Source organism: Penicillium mononematosum (assembly GCF_028829835.1).
Source record: "Penicillium mononematosum strain IBT 11891 chromosome Unknown utg000002l:1.0-8112719.0:1.0-8118358.0, whole genome shotgun sequence".
Taxonomy (NCBI): domain Eukaryota; kingdom Fungi; phylum Ascomycota; class Eurotiomycetes; order Eurotiales; family Aspergillaceae; genus Penicillium; species Penicillium mononematosum.
Window position 1 is genome coordinate 4,183,045 of NW_026643272.1, and position 25,742 is coordinate 4,208,786.

At 50.1% G+C, this 25,742-nt stretch overlaps 11 protein-coding genes across 11 annotated transcripts; 5 read left to right on the plus strand and 6 right to left on the minus strand.

Annotated features, from left to right (window-relative positions):
• Positions 1-198: 198 nt before the first annotated feature.
• Positions 199-1,473, plus strand: N7519_003374 (uncharacterized protein; the record flags this gene model as incomplete). The annotated part of the gene is made up of 1 exon (XM_057290152.1): positions 199-1,473. One exon carries the CDS (start codon positions 199-201, stop codon positions 1,471-1,473), a length of 1,275 nt encoding a protein of 424 aa, XP_057151354.1.
• Positions 1,474-1,756: 283 nt separating this feature from the next.
• N7519_003375 (transcription factor domain-containing protein) lies at positions 1,757-4,996 on the minus strand (the record flags this gene model as incomplete). Its single annotated transcript, XM_057290153.1, has 8 exons — positions 1,757-2,678; positions 2,733-2,888; positions 2,937-3,161; positions 3,210-3,342; positions 3,402-3,610; positions 3,658-4,650; positions 4,758-4,840; positions 4,910-4,996. 8 exons carry the CDS (start codon positions 4,994-4,996, stop codon positions 1,757-1,759), a joined length of 2,808 nt encoding a protein of 935 aa, XP_057151355.1.
• Positions 4,997-5,392: 396 nt separating this feature from the next.
• On the minus strand, positions 5,393-6,462 carry N7519_003376 (lactoylglutathione lyase GLO1; the record flags this gene model as incomplete). The annotated part of the gene is made up of 2 exons (XM_057290154.1): positions 5,393-5,568; positions 5,625-6,462. 2 exons carry the CDS (start codon positions 6,460-6,462, stop codon positions 5,393-5,395), a joined length of 1,014 nt encoding a protein of 337 aa, XP_057151356.1.
• Positions 6,463-7,351: 889 nt separating this feature from the next.
• N7519_003377 (uncharacterized protein) lies at positions 7,352-7,597 on the plus strand (the record flags this gene model as incomplete). The annotated part of the gene is made up of 1 exon (XM_057290155.1): positions 7,352-7,597. The coding sequence occupies one exon, from the start codon at positions 7,352-7,354 to the stop codon at positions 7,595-7,597; it is 246 nt and encodes an 81-aa protein (XP_057151357.1).
• A 96-nt stretch (positions 7,598-7,693) lies between these two features.
• On the plus strand, positions 7,694-8,843 carry N7519_003378 (uncharacterized protein; the record flags this gene model as incomplete). Its single annotated transcript, XM_057290156.1, has 2 exons — positions 7,694-8,163; positions 8,219-8,843. 2 exons carry the CDS (start codon positions 7,694-7,696, stop codon positions 8,841-8,843), a joined length of 1,095 nt encoding a protein of 364 aa, XP_057151358.1.
• A 373-nt stretch (positions 8,844-9,216) lies between these two features.
• N7519_003379 (PH domain protein) lies at positions 9,217-10,919 on the minus strand (the record flags this gene model as incomplete). Its single annotated transcript, XM_057290157.1, has 3 exons — positions 9,217-10,548; positions 10,604-10,729; positions 10,794-10,919. The coding sequence occupies 3 exons, from the start codon at positions 10,917-10,919 to the stop codon at positions 9,217-9,219; spliced, it is 1,584 nt and encodes a 527-aa protein (XP_057151359.1).
• Positions 10,920-12,304: 1,385 nt separating this feature from the next.
• Positions 12,305-14,356, minus strand: N7519_003380 (arrestin family protein; the record flags this gene model as incomplete). The annotated part of the gene is made up of 5 exons (XM_057290158.1): positions 12,305-13,180; positions 13,234-13,659; positions 13,719-14,037; positions 14,096-14,239; positions 14,295-14,356. The coding sequence occupies 5 exons, from the start codon at positions 14,354-14,356 to the stop codon at positions 12,305-12,307; spliced, it is 1,827 nt and encodes a 608-aa protein (XP_057151360.1).
• A 4,517-nt stretch (positions 14,357-18,873) lies between these two features.
• Positions 18,874-19,377, minus strand: N7519_003381 (SNARE domain- containing protein; the record flags this gene model as incomplete). The annotated part of the gene is made up of 3 exons (XM_057290159.1): positions 18,874-19,032; positions 19,156-19,264; positions 19,352-19,377. The coding sequence occupies 3 exons, from the start codon at positions 19,375-19,377 to the stop codon at positions 18,874-18,876; spliced, it is 294 nt and encodes a 97-aa protein (XP_057151361.1).
• Positions 19,378-20,139: 762 nt separating this feature from the next.
• N7519_003382 (Zn(II)2Cys6 transcription factor) lies at positions 20,140-22,493 on the plus strand (the record flags this gene model as incomplete). Its single annotated transcript, XM_057290160.1, has 4 exons — positions 20,140-20,201; positions 20,261-20,326; positions 21,122-21,947; positions 22,002-22,493. The coding sequence occupies 4 exons, from the start codon at positions 20,140-20,142 to the stop codon at positions 22,491-22,493; spliced, it is 1,446 nt and encodes a 481-aa protein (XP_057151362.1).
• A 189-nt stretch (positions 22,494-22,682) lies between these two features.
• Positions 22,683-24,026, plus strand: N7519_003383 (NAD(P)/FAD-dependent oxidoreductase; the record flags this gene model as incomplete). The annotated part of the gene is made up of 2 exons (XM_057290161.1): positions 22,683-23,773; positions 23,834-24,026. The coding sequence occupies 2 exons, from the start codon at positions 22,683-22,685 to the stop codon at positions 24,024-24,026; spliced, it is 1,284 nt and encodes a 427-aa protein (XP_057151363.1).
• A 521-nt stretch (positions 24,027-24,547) lies between these two features.
• On the minus strand, positions 24,548-25,669 carry N7519_003384 (uncharacterized protein; the record flags this gene model as incomplete). The annotated part of the gene is made up of 2 exons (XM_057290162.1): positions 24,548-25,493; positions 25,548-25,669. The coding sequence occupies 2 exons, from the start codon at positions 25,667-25,669 to the stop codon at positions 24,548-24,550; spliced, it is 1,068 nt and encodes a 355-aa protein (XP_057151364.1).
• Positions 25,670-25,742: the final 73 nt, after the last annotated feature.

A 25,742-nucleotide genomic window follows, 5' to 3' on the forward strand; every position in this document is an offset into this window, starting at 1 on the left:
CTCTTCCTATTGGAAACAATGGGGCTATCTCTCTCAAGTAATATATCAAATTTCCTATAAGCCTTAGTTATACATGCTAACTTCATCCCCAGAATTACGCGACCGAGCGCGTTGAGCCGGTCTCACCAGGGGCTGTCTCCAGAAGGCCCAAATGTCATCCTCTACCTTCCGCCTGGACCTTTGTTACAGGAAAATAGAATGAGCGCATCTCCAAAACGTGAAAACATTGAAGTTGATCACCAAAGGACTGGCGGTACCAACACCTTGGCCTCCGCAGCAGGTTCACCCCAGCATGTCCTAGCATCCACTGCATCTGCATTGGTAGTCACAGTCAACTACCGCCTTGGGGAGATACCAACACATATCTCCCCATCATCAGATAAAAGCTCTATCTCTCAAGAGCCAATTGAAGCCCCAGACCAAACCCTGGGATCAACCAACTCCCACCTCACCTCTTACAAATACCCAACCCCCGTCCACGACACACTGGCCGGATTCGACTGGATCCAAACCCACCTCCAACCATCCCAACTAGCCGTCATCGGCACACACGTCGGAGGCTCCCTAGCCCTCATGCTAGCTCTAACAGAAGCACAATCCATCCGCGCCGTCGCCGCCATAGACCCCATTTGCGACTGGCCCGGTTTGGACGAGTACTGCACGCGCGAGAGCGCAATCACCCCCAAAACACGAGCAGACGATAACACCGTAATCCCAACAAAAGCATCCAAGAACAAACGCCAATCAAGGAAAAAGAACGCACCACCAGACCTACTCCCCCTCCTGCAAGCACGCTCAAGATTCTTCTCAACCCCAGAACGCTGCTTCGACTCATTCGCCTCGCCAATCCTGTTCCTCCGCTCCGCGGGCCGGGACGTACCGCGCACATTCCCGCAGTATCTAACGGGGCCGGAGTATCCCGTTCCCGTGCTGAAGGAGACGCGGAGGACGACGCCGGAGGAATACGGGGTATCGGATGGGTTGATCCGGGATCGAGATTTGTATTCCGATACAGATGCGGATGTCGACGACGTCGATGGTATTGGTGCTACTGGGACCCGGCGCCGGAAGGCGCTTTCGCGCTGGCCGCCGTATGGGCTGGATTATGGGCTTAGTGGGAAGACGTGGTCTGGGCCTGGGGATGGGGTTGGGCGGTTGCAGATGGTTTTACCTTGGGTTCGGGTGTTTACGAGTGATGACGGTGCCGGTTTGGCGTCTGGTTCTTTGTCTTCTTCTGCGATTGAGATGAAGAAGAAGACTAGAGAGGGGCTTCAGGGGTCTACGGTTCTTGCTAGACAGGCTGATGAGATGGTTTCTGTTATGCGGCGGGCTTGCTTTTGGGGTCGGGAGAAGGGGGTTGGGGAGCGGAGGGTTACTTTATCTCAAGTTCGGGGTCCTGGTGATAATTTGGGAGAGGAAGTGGGTGACTGGTTCAAGAATGTGTTCGAAGGAACATTGGAGGATATAGATTAAACTTGGTTGCAATGAGTATAACATCGAATTTACATATGGAATTGGGTATGCAAGAAATTTATTTATCGAGGCCCCAAATGTGAATGTGAAAATAATGGTATATTCCTTTCTCTACTTGAGTGATATATATCATTTGATTATGGAATATTCACTCTATCTCCTCTATGTGGTGAGTTCGATGGACTCGATGAACTCAGTACTCTTACAATGTTGTAATAACAATGCTGTAAGTATTCAGACAAGCAAACCAGAAAGCAGTGTGCCTAGTCACTCAATAATGATTTCATGGTGGCATTGAGGTCCTCGTATAATTATCCGGCGCCCACCATGAATCGATATCCGCGATGTCTGAGAGCATGCTGGGGTCCTCTGGGAAGGGAGGGGAAGGGATCTGGCCCATGTCATTTAGAGCGTTGCCATTTTGAGTCTCGGACAAAAGTCGCATGTCTGAGTTGGGGATCCAGTCTAGGTCGCCTAGCTGGGAGTCTGGACCCGGGACGGGAAAGGGGGCTTGTTGTTGATAAGAGCCCTGCTGATGATATTGGTGCTGGGGAGGCATGGTGTGCTGAGAGAGCCGGGAGTATTGGTTGGTTGTCACAGGTGCTGTTGACTGCATATTGGGAGGGACTCCGGAAACAGATAAACGAGATTTCTTGCGCGAGCCGTCTAGTTCATGAGCGTTGGAAGCATGGGTATTCTGTGTAGATGGTTTCTGCGAGCCAAGAGCCGCCAAGTTAGCACTGCTGTTTTGGCGTTTTGTCGCCGAGCCGGATCGGCGCATGTTTGCTTGCCAACGGCGCTGCAGGGTAACGAGGTAGTCACGGGTGCGCTTGGCATTGTCGAATGATTGGCCCAGTTCATCGAGCGCCCGGAAGCACAGATTGAGATATGCTACCATTTCCGTGCTACGGGGGTATGTCGGGCTGTCGCCCTGCTTGCCTGGGCTCATTGGGGAACTTGACACTGTCACGAACAGAAGCATGAGCGCTGCGCTGAATATTATCGCTACGACTTGGTTGTTCATGCGGCGGAAGGTGTAGTGTTTCTCGAAAAGTTTGAGTAGGCGTGCGATGGCAGTGGCTGACTCCACGCACATGCGCCGCGCGTGGTGATACCCGGGGCCTTGACGAGGGCTGCGGGGCTGGATATAGCTTTTGGAGAGCCATGGGCGGTGGAAGAAAATGATGATCTGGTGGTATTGCATGCTACAAGAGATTATTAGTATGATTCCGGTGTCTATTGTATTGGAACAAACTTACTGGAGCATCATCAAATGAGGCAATATCGGTGATGTATCGTCGTCCAGATCAATCTGAAGGGTAGAAGGAAGATTTGCTTTCCAAGCGAACAAATCCTCGGTCACTTGATAGCAGATTCTTTGCAAGTCGTGCCGAGAGATGTCGGAACATCCATACCTAGTACCATGTTAGCGTTGTACTGAATATCATGCAAGATTTACATACAGAATGTGACCAACTGGGGTTATCATCTCCCATAGAACGACAAATTGTCTGCATATAAGCTCCATAGGGTTCCTCAGACCGTTCTGAGATAGCGCATGAGCAGCTTGATGGCCGTATGGATGCCAGTTTTCTTCCTTTTCAGGACAAAGAGCAGAGCCAGGTTTTGGAACACCTATGTCTCCAGCGTTCATGCGGAACGGACGACCCAAGTAAAATCCCCAGAAACTAGTTACTGTTAGAGAAGTCGACAGTATAAGGAGTGCGAAAACTCACTGGTCCGCAACATAGCTTCCCCAAAAGGTTGCGCGGCGTACATCGGCTTCGATCTGGGTGATTTCACCCTTGTTGACATACGCCGTCATATCTAGGTGTAAACCAAGATCGAAAGCAAGCCGCATAGACATTCCTGCAGAGCAATTAGGCAATGAGCGCTGATCGTTCCCCATCTCCAAGATGTAAACTTACCACTATACAGCCAACCTCGAGCATCGCGATTTGATGCGCCTTCGTGGCAGCTCATAATGACAAGGGCCTGGACAGTAGCAACACAAGGAGAATCGAGCTCGATTTCCAAAAGGGCCTTAGCACGATCCGCGAAGAATTCAGCCAGAGACTTCGGGAAAGTGATGAATGTTGGGTGGTAGCGTGCCTCAAAGGCACTCCCGATCGCGCACCTGCAACCGGTCAGCATATCCCTTGAGCACCGGAAATAATAACTCACATTGCATTAGTTAGAACTTCCGAGTAGAACGGAGTATCGTCGAGCTCATTGCGCCATTTACTTCGTGCCGTCATGTACATCTCTTTGTCGACAATGTATGTACTGGGGTTTTGCCAGGTGAAATATAGCTCCACAAGATGGTCCTCCAAGGCTTGATCAACAGGTTGACCAACCCGAAGGTGATTCAGAATATCCTGACCATCGTGGCGCACGGTGCGCGCATCTGGTCGTTGTCGCTGCTGTGTCGCAGACACGTCCACCAGATTGAGGTTGGACGTGGCACCGTAGAATCGCAGGTGGCCATCACCCGCAATTTTCAAAGTGCCAATTCGGTGCGACAGTTGTTCAATAACGTCATTTTCAGCTTCGTCCTCCTCGCCGCTGTCCGAATCATTTTCTCCCTCATGGGGTAGCTGGCCTAGCAAACTCCCCGGCTGTTGGGCCATGTCCATGCCAAGCTGGTAGCTATCCGGGTTCATTTCCGTGTTCACGGGGATTCTAGGCATCGTAGGGGCTCTAGACCCCCCGTTGAGATTAGCGTATATCGTGTCCAGACTTTCAGCTGTTGGCAATGTGAAACCCCAATGGACAAAGTTTTGATTGTCCGAAGCGCCCGGTACCATTCCAAAGGGATTCCAGCCCTCAGGAGACGGGACCTTCCCACTAGATGCAGTATCTTGCGCTGGGGATGCACCAGAAACAACAGGATTGGTGCTTGGGGATTGCCCCTTAGGGTTTACGGTAGGCGGATCTTGGGATGGAGATTTGCTTGAGGCTCCAGAGGCGGTTGCCTCAACCGGTGGTCGCTTTTCATCGGCCACTGCTGAGACTTGAGGAAATCCGCGCGGGATCTGGAGGGTGTCTAACACTCTGTTCATGCCAGCCTCATCCTCTGGGTTCATTGGCGGTGGCTCAAGCCCCTGCTCCTTGATGAAATGACAAAGCTGGTCAATTCGGGCTGAAAACAGCTCCGTTGATGCTCGAAGAGACACTCTAGTTCATGTTAGCTTTTGACCAGGGAAGGATTAAGTAATGACTCTGCCTATGAGGGCTGCTCCGTCACTTGGCCACTTTTGAACTCTGCAAAAGGTCGTACTTACTTGCGCTTGTCATCTCCATGTTGGTATTTGCATTCTTTCCCCTTGCGCTGACAATTCTGGCAGTGCGGAGTGGCTCCGTCACACTTTTTAGGAGACATGTTAGATTATTTGAAGCCATTTAGGCGTTTTCCCCACAAGCTCAGAGCACATACCCTGATTTTGCTCTCCCGACATGGCACACAGGCGGTGGTGACATGTTTACGAGGTGCCTTTTTCGGTTTCTCTGGGCCAGGCGACATCGTTTATGAGGTTGAGACCACTTTCTCGACAATTCTTCCGAAAGCTGGAGTCTGGGGGTTTTCAAGTGGTGAGTGGCGATGAATCCCCGCAAATACGACGAAATGGGCGAGATCACATCAATTCATCCCGCGTCAAGGGCCGAAATTCTCGAAATTTTCATCGTCAAGCCATTAGCTAGATCCAGAGGTGAAAAGGGGAGATTTTCTGAATCACGAAGTTGTCCCCAAGATCAAAAAGGTCTGCGGGGGAGGGTCCACCTCCGTTGACCTATGAAATGGTGGGGGATAAGCTGGTCAAGTGATATTCTGCATTTTTCGGAGTATCTACGGAGGACAATGTATTGGCTTCAAATGTTGGCTTGTACAGGAATTTCTATGTACTAGTACTATCAAATATTACCAATCTCCAGTACGCTTGATTCCCTGGTTCTGCACCACCTCAATCCAATATCCATCGGGATCCAGAATAAATGCGATGTTGTGCATGCGCCCGTCAGTCAGGCGCTTCTTAAAGTTCACCTTCAGAGACTCGAAGCGGTCGCACGCAGCCTCAAGGTCATCAACAGAGATACCTAATTCAAAATTTATTAACCTTGGTAAACAATTAGAAGTCGTCTGATCAACTTACAGATATGACCGAAACCCTGGGGCTCAGTGTTGCCGTTGTGGTAAATAGGGCCCTCCTGCTTCTCCGTGCCATAGTTCCAGGTCAACTCTAGCAGACCCTCCCACTCCGCCACGCCATTCTTGGCGCCCTCCTTAATTTCTGGGTTGGATGCAGGGTATCCCAGGAAATACAGATTGAACTTGTTCTCTGGGTTCTCAATGGTGCGGACCAGAGTCATGCCCATGGATTCCTGGTAGAATTTCAAGCTGACTTCGGCATCCTTCACGCGCAGCATAGTGTGGTTGAGTCGGTAGCTACCCGGGTCAGTGGTGGTGCTGAGGTCCTCATCGGCGCGACGAATGATCTCAACCCAGTATCCATCGGGATCCTTGGCGAAGGCGATGTGTCGCATACGACCTTCAGTCAATTTTTTCTGGAAGGGGTATCCGGCATCTTCGATGCGCTTGCAGGCAGCCTCAATGTTGTCGACCGAGATGGCGATGTGGCCGAAGCCACGGTGCGGCTCTGTGTTTCCGTTGACCACGCTGTAGTTGGGATCATTCTCAGTGCCGTAGTTGTGAGTCAATTCCAGAACGGCGTTGCGATCAGTCCAGTGGCGGGCACCCTGGAGAGAGGCGGGGCCGTCATACGCCAGGAAGTAGTTGCAGAACTTCCATTCCGGCATGTCAATTGTGTTGACCAAGTTAAGGCCGAGGAACTTGTAGAATTCCACGACCGCTTCGGGTCTTTGACCCGAATCATCGTATCTATAATGTACCCATTGTATTAGTGGTTGTGTCGGAGATTGAAGTATGGACCACGAACGGTTGAGCTTATAGGTGGAGGTATCGGAAGCCATGGTTGCTAGGGATCCTGGTAACTTGTCAATAATAGAATTATGGATTGATTATGAATCGAGCCTACTGATTGGTACAAAGAATCTTTGTTTGAGGACCCCGAAGGAAAGACGAGCGAACATGGGGGGGACGATGGAGGGGCAAAAACCCTTTGGAGGTTTTTGTCAGCTGTGAGGAGAGGTGGGGCACATGACGTTTTTACCATATAGCTCTTATAATATATAGAATTAGGAGTATATTAGTTAGTATATTATATAGAACTGGAGACCAATTAAAATGCTATCAGGTGGTTTATCATTCTTAATACTCCTAGGCTGCGGCTAGTATGTGTGGTTCATCTGAAACAGAGCTGCATGAGCCCAAGTATACAAATATATAATTAAACATCGGATGATATAGGTAAGGATAAGTAATATAGGCAAGGACAATATAGACTGAAATATAGGAATGTAGGCATTGCCTGATTTTGATCTGAACAATACTATTACACATAAGGTATATACTGTTAGGTACATATATGTACTCCGTGAATATACCCAAGTTCCAACGTCATGCGGGAACTCCACACGGGATGTTTATCTCCAATTCCTCTCTTTCACCTCCTCAACCTCCAAACTCTCAACTTCGACTTGTTTTTTCCCCGATTTGCCAATTTTTCACCAGGTTCGTGGTAGTCCTCTTGCATGATCCTCCAAACTCTCACCCCCGCTCCCGGTTGATCCCTTTCCTACCATTGGCTTCCATCCTCGCCCCGGCTTCGTGTCGCATGCCGTTTCTCCCCTTTAATTATCGACTTTCCTATACTGCCGCGCTTAGCTGTCGGTTTTTACATATCCTTCCCCTCTCCCTCTCCCAATCAAGTCTTTGCTCGTGTGCACGTTTCCTTCATATATGCCCGATCAGGGTGCTCCCATTGCGGAGCAGCCTCAGACATCTCATGACATGCTGCTCGGACCGGACTTCATAAAGCGCTGTTTCCCTGGCTACTTTCTGTGTACCACCGGACGCGATTGGAATCATCGTGACTTTTTATCTGGACCAGAGAGCCCGGATGCGCTGCGCATTGAGTCGACAGTTCCGAGACGCTGCATGTTCCCCTCATTCCCCATCGTCTACCTGGCCAAGCCCATGGTATGAGAACATCACCTGCTTCCCTCGTGCCCTCCGTTTATTTATTCTACCATTTTTGTGGGAAATAAACAACCATCGCGTTATAATCTCTCCGCGCCGAGTATGGGTGTGAAGATGGCTGAATGCGAACCTCCAGCTCCAGGCTTCTCTGATTCAATATCCGATTGCTCCTCGACCACTCTCTCCATACCTATCTCCCAAGCTCCCTTCGAACCGAACTTCCTGCCTTACTGGGCCCGATACGAGACAAAGTGTGCTCAGAACCTATTGGACTACTCCGACGAGCCGATCGAATACGATCACGACGACGAGGACTATCGCGACAACTGCTTCTTTTTCCCGGAAGATTGCTCGTGGACGCCACCAAAAGGTTGTATTGAGAAGGCAAATTGCGCATCAAAGGAGGAACCCGCGACCCAGGTGGAGGAAAACACGCCCTCGGTAGACCAGGACACCGACACCGAAACCAACACCATGATTCCCGGACTCCCCGATATCAAAATGCTGGACGCGGAGGCGCTAAGCGACCTCTTGGAAGATAACCTATCCCCGCCAGAGATCACAACGATCATGTATGCCAGCTGCGCTTCCATCGCAAGAAAACACCTAATGACCGAATCCCTCTAGTGTCTTCGCAACAAATGGCGCCGTCTTCGCCCACGGCTCCTCCCTCCCCTCGCGCCAACTGCGCAACCTCAGCGCAACCTATGGCGCCGCCTACACATGCTACGCCAAGACAGCCTCAAGCGGCAACCTGACGGGCGTCAACCCAGCCAGCCATCCTTCCTCCTACGTAACCGCCAAGTCGATGTCGCTAGGCGACGTAGGCTCGATCGTCTTCGAACTTGACGACTCCGTCGCCGTGGTAACCCGCGTCGCAGATAAAGTCCTCGTGGCCGCCGTCGGCCCATCCAGACTAGATACACCGGAGCCGAACGGCGCGACCAATGCCGAATCTGCCGCAGCTGATGCCGGCGTACCTGATGCCGGGAATGGGACTTCGACGCCCGAGGGCTCGCAGGGTGATGTTTCGCGCACACTGGCTGCCGTGCCTATCTCTCCGAAACCGCCTCACAACGGACACCGAGACCCGCAGTTTGAGATCGACCGCAGCGCTGATCTTGCGCGTTTGTCTAGTTTGAACCTCTCCGCCTCGCCGTCTGTGTTGCTTGCGCTGGAGTCTAAATGCGCTGCGCTAGCGCGTTTCCTCGGGGAGAAACTGGATGATCTGGAAAGTCCTGAAGATTTCTGATATTTGGAAATGAAAATGTTCGCAGCGATGTATGCTGGGATTACCTAGTTAGCCCATATGCTCGAGTGTATATCCAGCATAGGCTATGATATGATTTGACGACACAACTGTGTCCGCTTCGTGTATTTGATAGTCAAAGGATGTTCGATCCAGTTAGCGTTGATATCTAATTCTTGCTTTAATGTGAAAAGAAATTCATTAAGAGGTATATATCCAGTTGACCAAAGCATCTTCTCCCCGGGCTGGATGAACGCTACAACCTAATCAACGGATGAGATGCACATGCGTTATTTCTGTGTGTGGGTAATGCAAGTTCAAAAAGACCAAAAGAGCTTGAAAAGGATGTGCCTAAACGAGAACGAGGGAAAATGTCTCACGACTTCTCCACAGCGGAGCCACCGGGCGAGGTGTGGAAGTGGCTAGCTGTGCTGCCCGTGCGGCTAATTCCCGCAGTCGGGCTAGCATCAGCAGGGGAGGCAGAAACAGGGGTCGCAGCAACAGGGGCAGCAGCACTAGCCTGAGCAGACTGTGTCTTCTCCATCTCATTCTCGGCGTAGGTGGGCGGTTGAGTCTGGCCGGACACGCTGCGGGAGGGGCTAGCAGCGCCAGACGGGGAGATAGCGGCGGGCGACGTCGCGGTGGGAGAAGCGAGCGTCGGCGCAGCAGTAGGAGCAGCAGCAGCCACCGTCGGAGCGCGGGTAGCCTCCTTGATAACGGACCACCACTTCTCAGCGTCATTGGGGGTGTGGGCCTTGAAGCTGAGCTCGGTGTTTGTGTGGAAGGCGTTACCGATTTTGCCGCTGGAAACGTCCTTGCCCTTCACGTTGAACTTCACGCCGTCAATGGCGCCGACGACGCAGTCTGGCAGGTACAGCGAGAGCTCTGGGGCGGGGTCGCGGCGGAAGTCGTCGTTGTCCTTGAACTCGTGCAGGTAGCGCGCCGGCGTGACGACGTAGTATCCCGTGTTGTAGCCCTTGATCACGGCGCGCGAGCGACGCTCGAGAGAGCCCTCGATCAGCGGCTGGGTGGAGCGGTGGTCCATGTTCGGGAAGGTGATGCTGGAGAAGGAGCGCGGGGGCGAGTCTGGGTTGACCAGCGTTGCGTCGTTGCGCATGCAGAAGTTGATCCATTCGAAGTCTGGTGGGATGCGCTGCGCGGTGCCGAGGATGTCGGCGTACATGGCTTGCTGGCGCTCGAGCTGTCCGCCCATGTGCTGGTGGAATTGCTCCATGGTGCTTTGCACGGTCTGCAGGACGTGTGCTTCGAACTGCTGGAAGGAGTTCTGCACGGCGAGGATATCCTGGCGGTGGTTGTTTTCCTCGTTCACTTGGTTGTTTAGACGGTGGTTGATGCCGCGCTTGAGGAGGTAGGGGTCGTGGTGCTGCTCGATCTTGCCGGAAGCGGCGGCGTCAAAGCAAGCGGAGTTCTGGCCTAGGAGCTCGATGTGCTTCTGGGTCAGGTTGCGCGCCTTCTCGACGGCCTTAGCGCCCTTGGTGGCACCGGTGCTTAGCTCCTTGGACTTGTTCTTGATCTCTTTGTGGAGACGCTCGAGGGTGGGGAGCACGCCGTTCTTAATGTTCTTTTCGCCGTCCAGGTACATGGTAACCATGCCCTGGGTGTTGTTGCGGAGGTTCTCAAACAGACCAGCCACGCCGCCGGCGCTGGAACTGAAGTGGTGGCCCTCCTTGAGCGGTTCGTTCACGGCCTATTCCAATTATTCGTTAGTCCCGGTTGTCCGACCCATAGAAATAACCACTGACCTTCAAGATCTTCTCATAATCCTTGGACTGGGACTTCTGCACTTTCGCAGTAGCAGAGAAATAATCCTCGAGGTATCCGCACATATGCTTCCAGGCTCGGAGACGTTCGAGGAGGAGATTGGTAGTCTGGAAACAAGCACACCGTAAGTCCAAGCTACTACTTTTCTTCGAGGGTTTCACGGATACAGACCTCACTGCTATCAGTATCGGGGATAGCTTCATCGTCACTCATGGAAGTACGACGAGTAAAGCCACTGCTAACGGTACCAGACCGCTGAGGCAGCTTCACATCCGCGGGGCTCGTTGGAGTGGACATGGTAGCGGAGAAACGGCGGGGTAAGGTAGATCGGTGAGTCCGGGACCTAATTCAAGGTGTCGACAATTGACAATCCAAGTCGAAGCTATCTTCTCCTTGCCAAATCCGGGGCAGAAGAGTGATAGTGTGGCTCAAATAAATAAATGGGGGGATGTTAGCATCCGTGGCTGGTGGGAGACCAAGGCCGATGGTGGGGGAACGCTAGTCTATAGCTGGACTAGTTAGCTGAGATCCATAATTGAGGACGAGCAGACTTACACAGAGTTAATAGACAAACAATTTCCACGATGTGGGATATTGTAAGATTTATTTAGGTAAAAGGATCAAAACCAGGGCGAAATCGAGTTCTTAACCGATCGACGAACGCCGATGAGGTCACTGTGCTCGCTCTCGTTCATCGAACCAAGCCACTTTGTAACCCTGTTGGGCCTTACTCGGGAGATGTGGCTTAATATCCACCCAATATTCAGGTAATTTCCAACCTTATTCTGTCAAGTTGATTTGGGTATGAAGGGAATACCGTAGCTGTATACTATACTCGAGGCTGCTTACTATCAAAGACTGGGTAACTATACCTAGGTAGGCTTCAACTCTAACTAGACCTTACCGCTAGAGCCTGGGAAGAATCTAACACATAAGCAATTATAATCGAAAATGGCCAAAGCCATATGGCAATGGCTCCCCAATGTTGCATCTATTGAAAGCAAACAATGCTATTGACGCCGGAAGAAGCAGACTCCTCCGAGGGCACCTTGACAGGGCCAATAGATGGATTACCTAATACGATCGACAGCTAATTTCCTAATCGGGACATGGTATCATCGATGAAGATATCAAATCAGTTGAGCATTGGAGAGTTTGGTCTAATCCGACAAAAATAATTAAATACATGCTTCAAAGGCTCGTATGCGTGACTCGTGCTGATGGGCATAATTCAATGTCATGCAGCTCGTTCATATCGGATCCCATTCGTGAGGTAAAAAAAAGCATAAGGAAAACGAAAACACCCGTGGCCATCTATGAAAATATTCCTGCCCGTCTATGATCGAACGCCGGGAAGAGAGAAAATGATTGAAGGAAAGGCAAAGAGAAACAAGAAGAGGTGGGAAGTTGCTGCTGGTGGACGGTAGGAAGATTCAGAACAATGCTGCGTGAGAAATATTGAGAGACTGAGGCTCGAAAAGGGTAGTTAATGCTGGGGACCATGATCGTTCGTGGAAAAGGCATGAGGGAGGGCGAAAGGAAAATGGAGAGAAAAAGGGCAGAAGAAGGGTAAAAAGGTAAGGCGGGTCGCGGTCTCAGTGTCCAGCACTGGTACAGAAAGGACTTTTGGTTGAAATTGAACGCGCGGGATCATGCGTGCATCCATGGATCATGACCTCATCTCATACTCTTGCGCGAGCTTGCACAAGTCTAAGTCTGCGTTCCTCATCGTCAGCATTGGTGCCGCGAGAATTGAAATAGCTGGGGCGAGTCGGCACCTCTAGAGGAGTTCCAGTCCCGCTTGCACGGCCGCTGCGGATATGAGCCTGCTGGGGGGACTGCGGAACTGGTAGCGTAGGGAGACTGCTAGCAATCACGGCGTTGTAATCAGGAAGGCCAGAGTCATGTGGACGGACCGCGCAGCGCACTGCAGTGGAATAACTAGGAACCCGGCTGAGAGTCTCAACCTCGTCGTACTGGGGATGGAAGGGAGTTGCCATGCCCGAGGGAAGGGCTTCGGGCTCTACCTCGTCGGATGCCCGACGGGAAAGTTCTGGACTGCCATGGCTGTGTGAGTTTGATCCGGAGGCGGGTCCGAAGTAGTCATTAGGGACGCCCAATTGGCGATGGATGGTGTATCCTTCTGTTGGGGATTGAGATCCATGCAACCCCTCGCCAGGAGTGGCTGTACCAGGAGTGACCGGATTGTGGAGTGGACTCGCGTTCAAATTTGTCAGACGATGATGCAGCGCCGAAGCCGAGATATCGGTGTTAGTCAAGGCGTTCATGGATGCGAGGTTCTCTGACGATATGTTGCGGCTGAGCGGGGTGAACGGCGTGCCCGGACCACTGCCGGGACCTGGTGTGCGGTAGCCGCTGGGATCCAGCTCGCTATACAGCTGATCGAACGTGTGCTCGCCATAAAGGGGAGGTGCCTGGTGCGCGAACTCATCGACGGCGATTCGGGTAGATTGAGGCGTTTGCGCAAGAAGGTTGTTGTTGTCGTCAATGGCAAGATGTGGCGAGATGAAGATCGAAACTGGAAGAGTAGCCCGGAGCTGCATTGAAATGTTAGCTTAAAAGAACGATCAGTGGCTCTACTGTTACTCACCTCGCTGACGTGGCCGTCGGGGTTGTGCAGCTGAATACGGAACTTCAACTTGTGGCGCACTTTGATTCCCTTGGTGTCCGTATCCTGCAGACAGCGGGTCAACGTCTGCGGCATGTCTAGGACACGCGTGCATTGGTATCCCTCCGCAGATTCATCGATGATCTCAATGTTGTCCTCGTCCAACTCATGCTCGTCAGTCAAGATCGTCCTTGTGTTCTTGTATGTGTTTCGAATAGAATCGGGGTCCTCTGGATTGAGGGTAAGATCGTGGCTTTCAATCAACTGTGACGTAATTTGACCGATTCGAAGACCCTTGAGAAGAGGAATCAATTTGAAATCGACATGGATGGCGGTTCCAAAGACAATGGCTTTCGTCGGAGTACTGATGGAGTATTCGATCTTGTTGGGCCAGATGTTGTCCACGGACTGGAATGTTTGTCAGTAAAAACCCATCAGTTCCGATAACGCCGATAAGCACCACTTACCATTGCATGCGATAGTTCCAGGGCGCTGGGATCCAGAGTTCTTATAATCCTGAGCGGTTTGCGTGCAACAATGTCCTTGACATACTTGCGCCCGATCTCAGCCTTGAAGCGGTACATCACCCATGTCTCGGTAAGACCTTCCACACTCTCGGGCATGGAGCCCTCAAGCACCACATCAAAAGGGTACTCATAGTTGCCCGCAGGGAGGACTTCAGTTTTTCCCTTGCCCGGGTCCCGGAATCTCCAAGTTTTCTCGTAGAACACACGTTCACGCCACGACTTTCGGCCACCGGCGGCTGCACTTGAAGGAAGGTGCCAGCTGTGCGAGAGACTTGTTAGTGGTGTTCATTCAGAATTGGGGAAAATGCGACACATACCAGACTCGCGACATGCCCGTAAGCTGGAGTCGGAGGTGTTTAATGGTAAGCGGCTCGGACAAACAGAGGATCAGAGTGCCCCGCAGATGCGCACTGGCGGCTTCATGTTCACCGCCGCGGAACACGATATATTCATCATTCAACCTGGATGAAGTTAAATATGCAGTTCACATATGAGCTGCAGGTCTCCCCCACTCACCTTATGTCGAAGTACTTGGCGCTGCTGGCGCTCCCGCCGCCACTGAAGAAGCTGAGAGCCATTTGGGAATTTGCCCACAGCAATGGGAGATGTCAACAAGGAATAAAAATATGAAGAGGGAAGAAAGAGAGAAGAGATCTCAAGTCTGGTAAAGGTGTATGACACCGGTATTTTTTCCGTTTTTTCTCTATCGCTGATCTACCGGAACATGGCCAGATACGCAAGGCTGGTCCGACTCTCGGGTCCCCAGTGGAGCTGTGCCGTTTCCGGCGATTTTCTTTTCTTTTTCTTTTTTTCTTTTTCTTTTCCTTTTTTCCCTCGCTTTTCCTTATTATTATTCTTTTTTAGTCTGCAGTGGCGAGATGTGAAATGACTAATCTCAAATGGAAACCTTCCAAGGTTGGAACCTTGCAAAACTCTAGGTTGTTGTGAAGTGAGGCTTGGCATATAAAGAGATATCATTAAGACAGGAGAAACAGTGGGATTTTAAAGGATTTGAGAGATTTTGTGAAGGACCTTAGAACCATCTTAGCCGGTTACTCACATCCAATTGAGTCGTCTTTTACGTCAGCGCTATCATATGAATGTCAGACCTCTACTATACATGTGTAAAGCACATATGCATGGTTACTGTTTGATCAGTATCTAGTCTCTTTACTACTAAATGTGATACTATATCCGGAATTAAATTTGAATAATATAACATAGGTACGGAGTACATGAAAGAAATCACTCAGCTTGACCTGGTAGGGTCCATTTTGTCCATCACGCCATGTGATATGTAGTACGTACCTCGGGATCGCCCTGCATGATTTCAGATCCCTGAAGATGCACCAACGTCAACGTACATATCCCTCTGCCTCTGAAGTCACACAACATGCAGTGATCTTTTATATGTCGTACGTACTTCAGAGCTTGATCGTCAGCTTAAACTCCACTTTGATGATAAACAGGAGATCTACAAAGTATATTCCGTACCCATGCTGCATCCAACCACTCGCGGCACATGTAATGCTCGACATCTCCCAAGCTCTGGATCGCGCCACTCAAACAAAAAGGAAGCCTTGGGCTTGGACCCTTGAGCCTTTTTGATGTTTCATTCAACTGCCGCCCATTCACTCCCAGAGTTGCAACTCCGACACTCCGAGCTAGCGCAGATACACCCACAAATGCAGTTTCAAAATGGGACCATATATTCCTGCATGTGCCGTGCCTGAAAATCCCAAATGCACATTGATGCATGGCCGTCTCCATTGACCTTGACTCTGACAAGCTTGGCCTATCTTAATCTCACCGGGAACATTCGGAAATATCCGTGATCTAACCGTCTACAGTAACCCAACACTTACATCACTCGAAGTCCCTGATGAGCATTGCGGTAAGAGCGGGAACCAGCTCTGATAACCAAACCCCACCGAGCTGTCAATGCCCGTGGCATTGTGATAGGTTCAAAGCGGAGGTAACCTTGGAAGGCTAAGACCAAACATAAGATAAGGTCTAGGCCAACGAGACACAAGCTGATGATTATGGTGCCTTACGTGGCCCACATCTGTGTACGTGTTGCGGGTAATATGTATACATCGTATGAATGTTAGCACTCGGCTTGCCTTGCTCCCCAATGATTGTGCAAGCCGAGCACGGGCTCAGTCGGGAAGTCTTCCAAACTTGGGCGGGCATTTCCGCTTCACCGGATCGGAATCCCGATTGTGTGCCGATTTAAGCTCCCCGAGTGTATGCGATGGTAGATAGTTGCCGTGGCTTTTTTATACTAGGCTTCCCGGTGTGATAATTTAGGCTAAAACTTGATTTTTATTTTTTTTTTTTATCTTTTTTTTTTCCCTTGACAGCGCCACCTCCTGGGTAAGAATATTCATTTCCATGGTGTGCGACCTGCAGTAATCTAATATTTGGATCCAACCTTGGAAGCCTACCATTTTGCTTTACAGGTCTAGAATCATCAGTTCGAAGGCATGCCTTTAGTCCTCTAGAATGCACTAAACAGTCCAGGGTCAAAGCTATCTACAAATTTTCAAGGATTTTCTTACGGCCCCACCCTGAGTAGATCACCGACGGTGAACTTTTGCAGATGCTCCATATAAAATTGGTAAAATTGGTGAAATTCATGAAATTCTCGGTGAGTTCCAGAACTTCAACTCGGATTGCATCATGCCGAAGAAAAGTTAATATTGTGGATCTCTTTGTTTACGCGTACAGATAAACTTGGAAGTACTCCAATACATGTATGTTGTAGATAGAGACATGTAATTATTGAAAGACATGTCGTCATTGTGAGTGACTCACTCGGTATTTCCAATTTTCGTTTCGACTATCAGATTAGGTAAATATAAATGCAGCCATGTTCCATTTCCGCTAAAGAGCAAATCAGTAAACGCCTCAATCAGCCCTGAAGCCCAGCTTATCACTTCGGTTAATATTTTCGAGATTGCCAGATAAGAAGCACGTCTTCGTGTCTTTGCCTACCAATAATAATTGCTAGATCCAGATATCGTGAAAGATATGACCCACCCAGGAAAAATCCCGAAAGAAACAGCGCATCAAAAAAGACCATTAAAATCTGATGATTCCGATTCGATAAGCAGTGGGCTAGCGAAGACAACTATTGCCTCCATCCAAGCGCAGCAGTGCTAGGAATCCTTCGGTAGTTCCGATGCCGAACATACCTAAGTAGGTTACGGCTGCTATCTTCCGGTGATCGCCAGGGGCGAGGGTGCAATGTCTAGAGCGGGAACTAAAAAAGATCGCGTGGATCGACCGCCAAGATCAACGGCAAAGAATTTTCGCGCTTGCAAGGGCCTTGGGCCAATTGTACGCCGGAATCAGTCCACATGCTTGGGCAGGGTCTTGTTTCGGGGCTTTTTGGTTCGGGTTTTCCCGTGGTCTAGATCTGGCGTATACAACATACAACACTGACTTCATACAACATACTCCGTACATTCAATAATAAGGATGCTCTTATATTCTAAACATCAATCATTTCTAAAACTGAAACGTCTGCAGTTCTAAGACAAATTTGGAGGCGTCAATATACGGAGGAGATCGCCCGGAAATGTCAAAAATCGGCCATGTCGCAGCGACTGACGAGCGCTGTTCGAGCTAAGGAAACACTTGGCTACACCCGGCTGCTTAGCTTGCAATGAGAGATGGTTTTCCGTTTCACTCAGCAGGCTTTGAATACCGTTATGGGTATGTAGCCTCGGCTGTGGAAGTAAACAGTCCAGCGCAAGCGGCCTCGAATCCAGAATCACAATGCCACCTCGGCAGCAAGGATATATGCGCAGGCCGGACACGTGGAAGTGCAGCTTGATATACAGATCATCAGAGTGTGGCTTTATTTTCCACAATGGAAACAGCTTCTCCGACCTTAAGGATTGAGTTCACGGCTCAAGAGCTACCTAGGTAGCTTCTGTTGGTGCCAACAATGTTCCAAATTCAGGTATATCATGCTACTAGTAGCAGCCGTAAAGAATGGCTCTTCCGTCATCTCTGCGACAACCACAGCTAAATCAGGCAATTTGTTGTTGCCATATGTAAATATATTTGGTAAACATGAACAAAAAGTATGGCACTCCAAGACATGTTGCCCGAAACCGGCGTCGTGATATCAACAAGTGGAAACATGGCACACGACACAATAGAACTAAGCATTTAACATTATAGATAAACTTCCCGGTCGACCGGCTCCTACATCTAATTTGTGGAGTCATGACGAGAATATCGGAGTGGGAAAAGTCTGAATTGGGCTTTCGTCGTAACTGTACCACCTGGTTTCCGTTTTTGGTTAGCGCTTTCGGCCTCGACCTTGGTGAGCTTAACCTAACGATCGGCGATTAAGGTTTGTCGGGGTAGACTTCGATTCCAGGCGTCGAGCTAAATATAGCTTGCTAGGACTTGGTGGTGATGTCAGTAGAGCTTTGGAGGGACCGACGGATACCATTGAATAGCATTTACCACTTGTTACATATATCCACCCGATCCATTTGCACTCAATTACGCAACGAGTATATAGTGAAACATGGCTAGAAAGATCCAATGAGCCTGGGCCAAGTATGTATTATGTTCACGAGGATTCACAGTATTAATAACATGGAAAGTGGGAAGAAACAAAAATGTCGAGTCGCAACAGGGCAAGGAAGATATCAGAACCACTTGGGCGGATTTGCAAATCATGAAGACGTTAATCAAGGAAACCTAGAGGTTGAGGGATGTCCGAAATAAGTCGAAGGAGGTGGTAGGAATCGAGTCGCTTCGCCGACACTCTTGGGCCACAGGATCTATAACAGGCACAGCCCGAAAATAGAACAAACAGATATTAAGGACGATGGGGAAAATTTTGGAGCACAACATGCACTCCAAATCAACGTGCCGTGCCATGTTAAGATCTAGCCAAGCGCAGATGCGACCCATAAGACGAAGAGAATCCAGCACCATGGAATTGCATGTCTGGATTGGGACATGATGTTCGATACGAGTCTCGGTCCAGCAAGGGTATCGAATATTGAGGCGGACGTGGTGAAACGATGGCGAGGAAGCAGTAGGTTGCAAGGACGTAAGAAGCCCCTCAGAAGATCCACCCAAGAATGATATAGAGAGCGATACCAGCGGCAATACACATGCCTGCGATCTTCATCACGGCCACAGAATCGCCTTGTTTAGCCATCCGTGTGAGTCGAGTGGCGCTGCCTTTGAGGTTCGTTGAGAAGGAGGAGAATACATCGCTCTAAGAAGGCATGGGTGTCAGTCGCAAGTTAACCCGATCGAGGCGCCAATTTTATGTATATCCAGGAGACAAGCAAAAGTCCTGAGTGATTATCGGACCAGAGAAAGATCGATCAAGACATACCGTATGGTCCAGAGTTTCCTGATCCCTCGCATTGTCATGGATATCGATCGTCACGGACCGGAGGGCTGAGACCTTTGAGGAGAGCGAATTGAGGAGCGCATTATTCTGCCTGTTCCATAGTATCAGCACTCAAATCCAAACGTAGCTCCTTTCGTAGGGGCATCCGATGGGACAAGGTGGAGAAAGGGGGACGTACTGCTCGCGTTCGTAGGCGTCACTCATTTTCGATACTTTTAAGTTTCCCTCGATCCTGTACAGACTATTTATTCAGAGTAATGCAAATCCCGCTGAGATGGGAAGATTGTCACAGAAAGGAGTGAGGCGGAGGTGAGTGGCCAAAAGCTTTCAAGGTTGGAGAATCGGAGCCGACGTCAGCTCCGTGGCAGATCACATGATCGTCGATCTTCGCTATACGGAAATTTACACATTTCTACTTTGTATTATACGTTTGAAGAGGGCAGGGTGAAGGTTAACGATCTTGCGTTGTCCAGGCCACACACATAGCCTGGTGCTATGTATACCATGCTGTGTCCACAGTTGCACATAGTCTCCAACACGCAAATTTAAGTCCCATAATGGGCAGATTGCTCATAAAAAGCCTATGAATTGCTATATTGCAATCGGAAGGATGGATATGCTGATATCTCCGATGATCTTCTGAATGAACATAGAATAGATGTTCAAGTTTGGTGCTTGTGTAGTCCATCTGCCTAGGAAATAATTGCGATTGTATAACTGAGCCCAAAGATGTCCCAACCAAACCCTTACTAGGTCTTAATTGTCTTCAAGTGTTGTTCCTGTTGGGTCTTCTACGGTCAAGCCCCATTGAGTCCAGATAGAGAAATATAGAAGAGAACCCGGGGAAGCTATATTGGACCTTGTATGTATTTTTTTGGACCCACAGCCGTTCCCCGCTTCGGATCGACGTTTTACCCACGTGGAACAGATCAGATCATCACTTTCTACGGTCACGTTATATGCACGATGGGATCAACTGAAGATGAAAGACCATCGAAACGTGCCCGCCAGGCTTGCGAGCCATGTCGGTGAGTGTGAATCTTGGCTGTCCCAAGCTGAGAGCCAATATGAGCTGACATTCCTCCAGCCGGAAAAAGTCGCGTTGCCCAGGGGAGAAACCGGCTTGCTCGTACTGCGAGCGACTAGGCCAACAGTGCGTGTATGCAGGCACCGAGATTGGAGAGGAAGGCTTGGGGTACTCCCAGAAGATGATGGTGAGTTTCATTGACGCCTAGACAAAGGCAGATTCTAATGTGACGTAGGAACAACGCATTTCCGGCATCGAGGGGAAGCTAGAACAGTTGATGGAATATATTACGTGTGTTGTAACTTTCCAGGTATTCTGCTTTATTTGGCTGACTGAGGTCGCAGACGACCTGCTTCACACCACCTCCCCTCGCCAGTTGGCCCCGAGAATAACCCTCCAGTGCCAGAACTTGCACCCCCGGCGAGCTCCTCTATGTGAGTTCAGCTTGAAGCTTGCTTACAGGAGGTCTTTATTGACGAATGAAATAGATTTGGATCATCCGGGATCCCAGATGCTGAGCTCTATTTGACCTTTTGTAACGCACAGCCCCTTCTGTTATTCCCCCATAGATCCTCTCTGGCCTCCCTTGGGAAGCGGGACCCCGAGCTTCTACTTGCAATTGAAGCCCTTGGGGTCCGCTTCAAAGGACTGGGGGTCATTGACCAGGATATACAACTGGAGATAAAGAGGAAAACAGAAAGGGCCTGTCAGATGGCCATGATGCGTTTGGCATCCGGTACTGTGGAGCTATCTACGATCCAGACCCTTTGTCTTCTAAGTATTCTGGAGTTCACAGGTAAAGCAGCCCCGGTCCGTGTATTTGTGTTCATTCCTAACATTGTGCTTCATCTATCCAGCGGGTCACATCATTCGTGCAGGGTCTTATACCAGACTTGCCACATATTTGATGGGAAATCTCAGAATCAATGGCCTAGTGTCTCTGAGCAATTTGGAAACCGAGCGTGATGAGCGCAAGCTCTGCCACGTAAGCCTCATCATGCTTAAGAACCTTCACGGGTCCCTGCATCCACCCAAAGACAGCCTGGACTTACTTGCAGAGCCTGGTGAAATCGTCTCTCCGTTGGGAGCCATGGTTTTCAACAAAGAGATTACCCGTGGTACCAGCAGTGACTCTAAGCCAGATATTGGCATCAATGGTAGCAGTGTTTACACAAGCGAGCTGTGGGCGATGGCATGTAATTATGCCGCTAGCCATGTCGGCGTTGACGCTCATCCCCCTTGGTCTCCAAATTCCGATTATGCAATCATCACTTTCCGTCACTGTGAGCACGAGAGTCTCATGCCACTGAGGTTCCGACTCCATGCAAGTCGCTTCCAAGACTATCCCCCCGCCGAACTTCAGGCTCATCGTGACTATTGGAGCCCATGGCTATTCTTCCAGTTGGTTTGGCATGCGGTGCCTTGTTTATTGAACCATCCCTTTCTGTTATCTATGCGACTTCGGAATTTCCGGAGGACAATGCCTCAGTCATTCCTCCGTAATTCTTTCGAGCAGTTAACCTTCCACTCGGGCTGGGTAGTCCATTTTCTCGAGCTTATTGAGATGAAGAACTTCGAGGTATCTGACCCGACCATAGGACAATGCGTGGCAATAGTTGCTACGATCTATCTTCAACATAGTTTTGTCGAGGACCAAGCTTTCAACAGAAAGGCGCAATCTGGATTTGAGAAATGTCTTAGATTCCTACGCAACATGGGTTGTCGATGGCCACACATCGATCGCCAGGTTAGTTTTCACGCAGTCATTCCTCTGGTGCTCTATTTCTGATATCGCCCCTAGCTCCGACAACTGCAACAACTCCGGGACAGCGTTTCCCCTGGAGGCCTTATGACAGACAACATAGCCCCAGGAAGATCGAATTCTCGCCAGAAGTGGTCTGTGAATTTGCAGCTATTGTGGAAGATCTTAGTATATTCCCATGCAAGCAATCTAACCGATCCTGCTAGCGACATCTTCGGCCCAGAACTTGCTAAAGACAGCGTTGGATGCTCAGGGGACCCTTCGGCTGGCGATATCACCGAACGCGATTTCGCTTTGATTGGATCCGCTGGGATCTCCGGCCACAAGACAGTGGCCCCCGAGTGTGTCACCTACCCACCTGAGCAGACCGAGGATCCCATAAAGACGCCGAGTCAGATCTCACCGAGGATGGAATACCCAGGACTTCCGGGAGATCCTAATATGGAATTTAGCGGTGGTGACACGTTGTTCCTGCAGCTTCAAGATTATGAGAGGGCCTTTGAGGATTGGCTAAGCGTTAACCCAACGTGAGGTCGGGGTTTAGATGTTCGTAACCTATACTCATTGGTTCTCGCCCGGGGAACACGGACCGGGTCCGGCTTTTCCGGACGCCAAGACGGCGCTGGGCCGGCCTACAGCCTCCGCATTTGTTAATACTGGAAATTCTTCGACTGATTGCAGTTTGACGACACTCCCCTAGCTACCAGTCTGTTGTTCAAAATGACCACAGCTAAGACAGACTCAATCCTGATCGTGGGCGCCGGGGTCTTCGGACTTTCGACCGCTCTTGAACTCAACAAGCGCGGATATACGGACATCACCGTTGTCGATCGCTTTGTACCACCATCAGCAGATGGAAGCAGCGTTGACATTTCGCGCATTATTCGCGCCGATTATGCAGACCCGATCTACTCTCAAATGGCCCGGGAGGCATACAATGGATGGACCACCGAGTACAAAGATCAATACTTCGAATCAGGATTCGCATTGTTCTCGGAGACGCCTAAGAACGCATACATGGAGAAGTCCAAGGCTGTTATTCGGGCAGCAGGTGGCAAATTAGACGATCTCGACGACGCAATGGAGATCCGGAAACTCTACCCCAGCGTTCAAGCGGATCTTTCCGGCATGAACGGATATCACAACCCGAAAGGTGGGTGGGCCGATGCCGCAGGCAGCATTCAAAAGCTGGCTTCCAAATGTACCGTGGCGGGTGTTTCTATTATTGCCGGTCCCCGCGGTACTGTTGTCTCTCTCCGCCGGGCGGGATCACGCGTTGTTGGCGTCAACCTTGTCGGAGGGCAGGTGTTGCTTGCTTCACAAGTGATCCTGAGCACCGGCGCGTGGACCAACCGTCTTTTGAATGTGGGTCATGCGGCATCTTCCTCTGGCCAGCCTGTTGGCTTCATTCAGTTGACCGAGGAGGAGGCTCTGGAGATGAGGAAGATCCCGGTCATGATCAACATGAGCTCCGGCGTCTTCTCATTCCCGCCCACACCGGACACAAATGTTCTCAAGCTAGCGCGCCACGGCTACGGGTATGCAACCAATATGACTGTCAATGTGGACGGTGTTCAGAAGTCGCTCTCATCGCCAAAGTTCGAAACCAGCAATGCGGCTACTGGTTATTTACCTGACGACGCGGACGAATCGCTGCGAAAGGGTTTGCGTCAGTTCTTCCCCAAGCTGGCTGATCGCCCTTGGATGAACCGTCGGCTGTGCTGGTACACGGATACCCCTAACGGTGACTTCATTATCGACCACCACCCAACCATCCAGGGGCTGTTCATGGCTACTGGTGGTGCAGGACAGTGAGTTTTTGTCGAAATTAATCTGCACACTATGGCTTCATGCTAATAGCTTTACTTTAGTGGATTCAAATTCCTCCCTATCCTGGGCCAATATATCGCGGACTGCTTTGAGAACAAAGCGCCCGAAGACTTGCGCCAAAAGTGGAGGATGAACGCGCCTCAAGAGGAGACAAAAGGGCCCATGGCAGGAGATGGAAGCAGAGGAGGCCCTCCACTGAGGAAGTTGAGCCCACTTGAACAAGCTAAGCTGTAAATACTAGGTGCTATGATGGTGTCAAGGTACATATGACGATCGAATGTATTTTATCACTGATTATTTGATAAGGAATGTCATCTCTGTCGCTCACAAATGGTCGAATACACAATAAACTTATTATATCTCGTGGGATGGTAGCCTGGACTCTTATCCGATGTTCCTGACGCACTTGATGCCCTTTACTGGGTAAGCGGTGCTAAGATTCATCAAGCAAATGCCCCGGTCAGTTGAGCTAGCCAAACAACCAGCCTGTCGTACAATCAACCTTGGGATCTCTTTAGACTTGACTCGGATTATGTCTTACTGGGCCTTATTCAGGGCTGAATTGAACGTCTCAATGATCCGTATGTGAGTGATATTCATAAAAAAACAATTCTTTGATTAAATATGGGGATCGGCTTGGAGTCTATATATTTTCGAATTCATTCGCTTCCTGGAAGAAACGAAGACTTGCAGAAAAAAAGAAACTCGATCTGGAAATACAACACAGGGCTCAAACTATGTCACATATCCATTACTCAAACATTAGGACTAAGTGGAGCGAGGTCCTTTTCGTCCTCAGGTGCAGCCCTTGTATTAGTGGCAGCCCCCATAGCAAAGCTACCATCCTTACACACAGGCCATTCATCCTGTCGCAGCCAAAACATCTCGTGAGAAGGAGCACCTTTGAGCACTCCCTTCAAATCTAACGGATCGGCAAATGTCTCCCACTGAGAGCGACGGTCGATCCAACCAGGACCCATTCGCTCTGTGCGACCGTCAGGACACAGATAGCGCAGCTTTTGGCGAGGTAGATGTCGACCAGGATGCATCAAGTTGAGCCACCAAGTGAAGAGAAGCATCGGGCCAAGCTCAAATGCATATAGATACCATTCATTGCTGAGAATAGGTCCGCAGTTCTTTCGGCAGCCGAGATTACCAAACATCTCGAATGCCTCAACGGCGCGGAAGATACACCGCAGCAAGACAAGAGTCGATGTTCCGTAGAGTGTGATGCATATCATACGGACATTTGGGGAGAGCATCCGGGCCCGAGAACAGCGGGCGTGGACTGTTGCAACGATCCCGATCACGCAGCATTCGACCACTGCTTGGAGAACAAGCCCCGCAGCGATGAGAGTCCCACCGGCCTTGTACTTGTCCAGATCAGAGCCGGCTGATGCACTCTTGGCTGCTCCTGCGACTGTAATTGCTTCCACGACAGCGCCGACATAGACGAAGAAGATGAGGACGCGGTTGGGGTTGAGGACTGCGTGCATTGGTAAGTAGTTCGTGAGGCGTCCGATGAGGTTATAAGCGGCGGCTGAGTAAACTGGTGGGCCGATGTAGATGAAGACGGTTGATGCGATATAGATGTTTAAGTTTCCTGGATGGTAACTCGATATGCAGCGGAGAATCCAGCCCACGGTGAACAGAGCTCCACCCCAGCAGATGAAGAAGGTGACACGCCAGAATCGGTAGCGGCTGAAGTTGTTAGAATCAACTTTTTGTGTTTTCTGAGATATGTCAGATGCTTACTAGTTTTGGTAAATATGCAGAAATAGAGACGCGCCGACCAAGGCGGCAAAGACAGCTGGTAAGACATGACTTGGATTGTACAAGTAGAGATTTGCCTCTGCGTCCGAGTTATCCGAGGTCATGATGAAGTCCAATGAATTGTGGATGGGATACCAGAATGTTGGGAGATGGGATGCTTAAATACACTCTCATCAA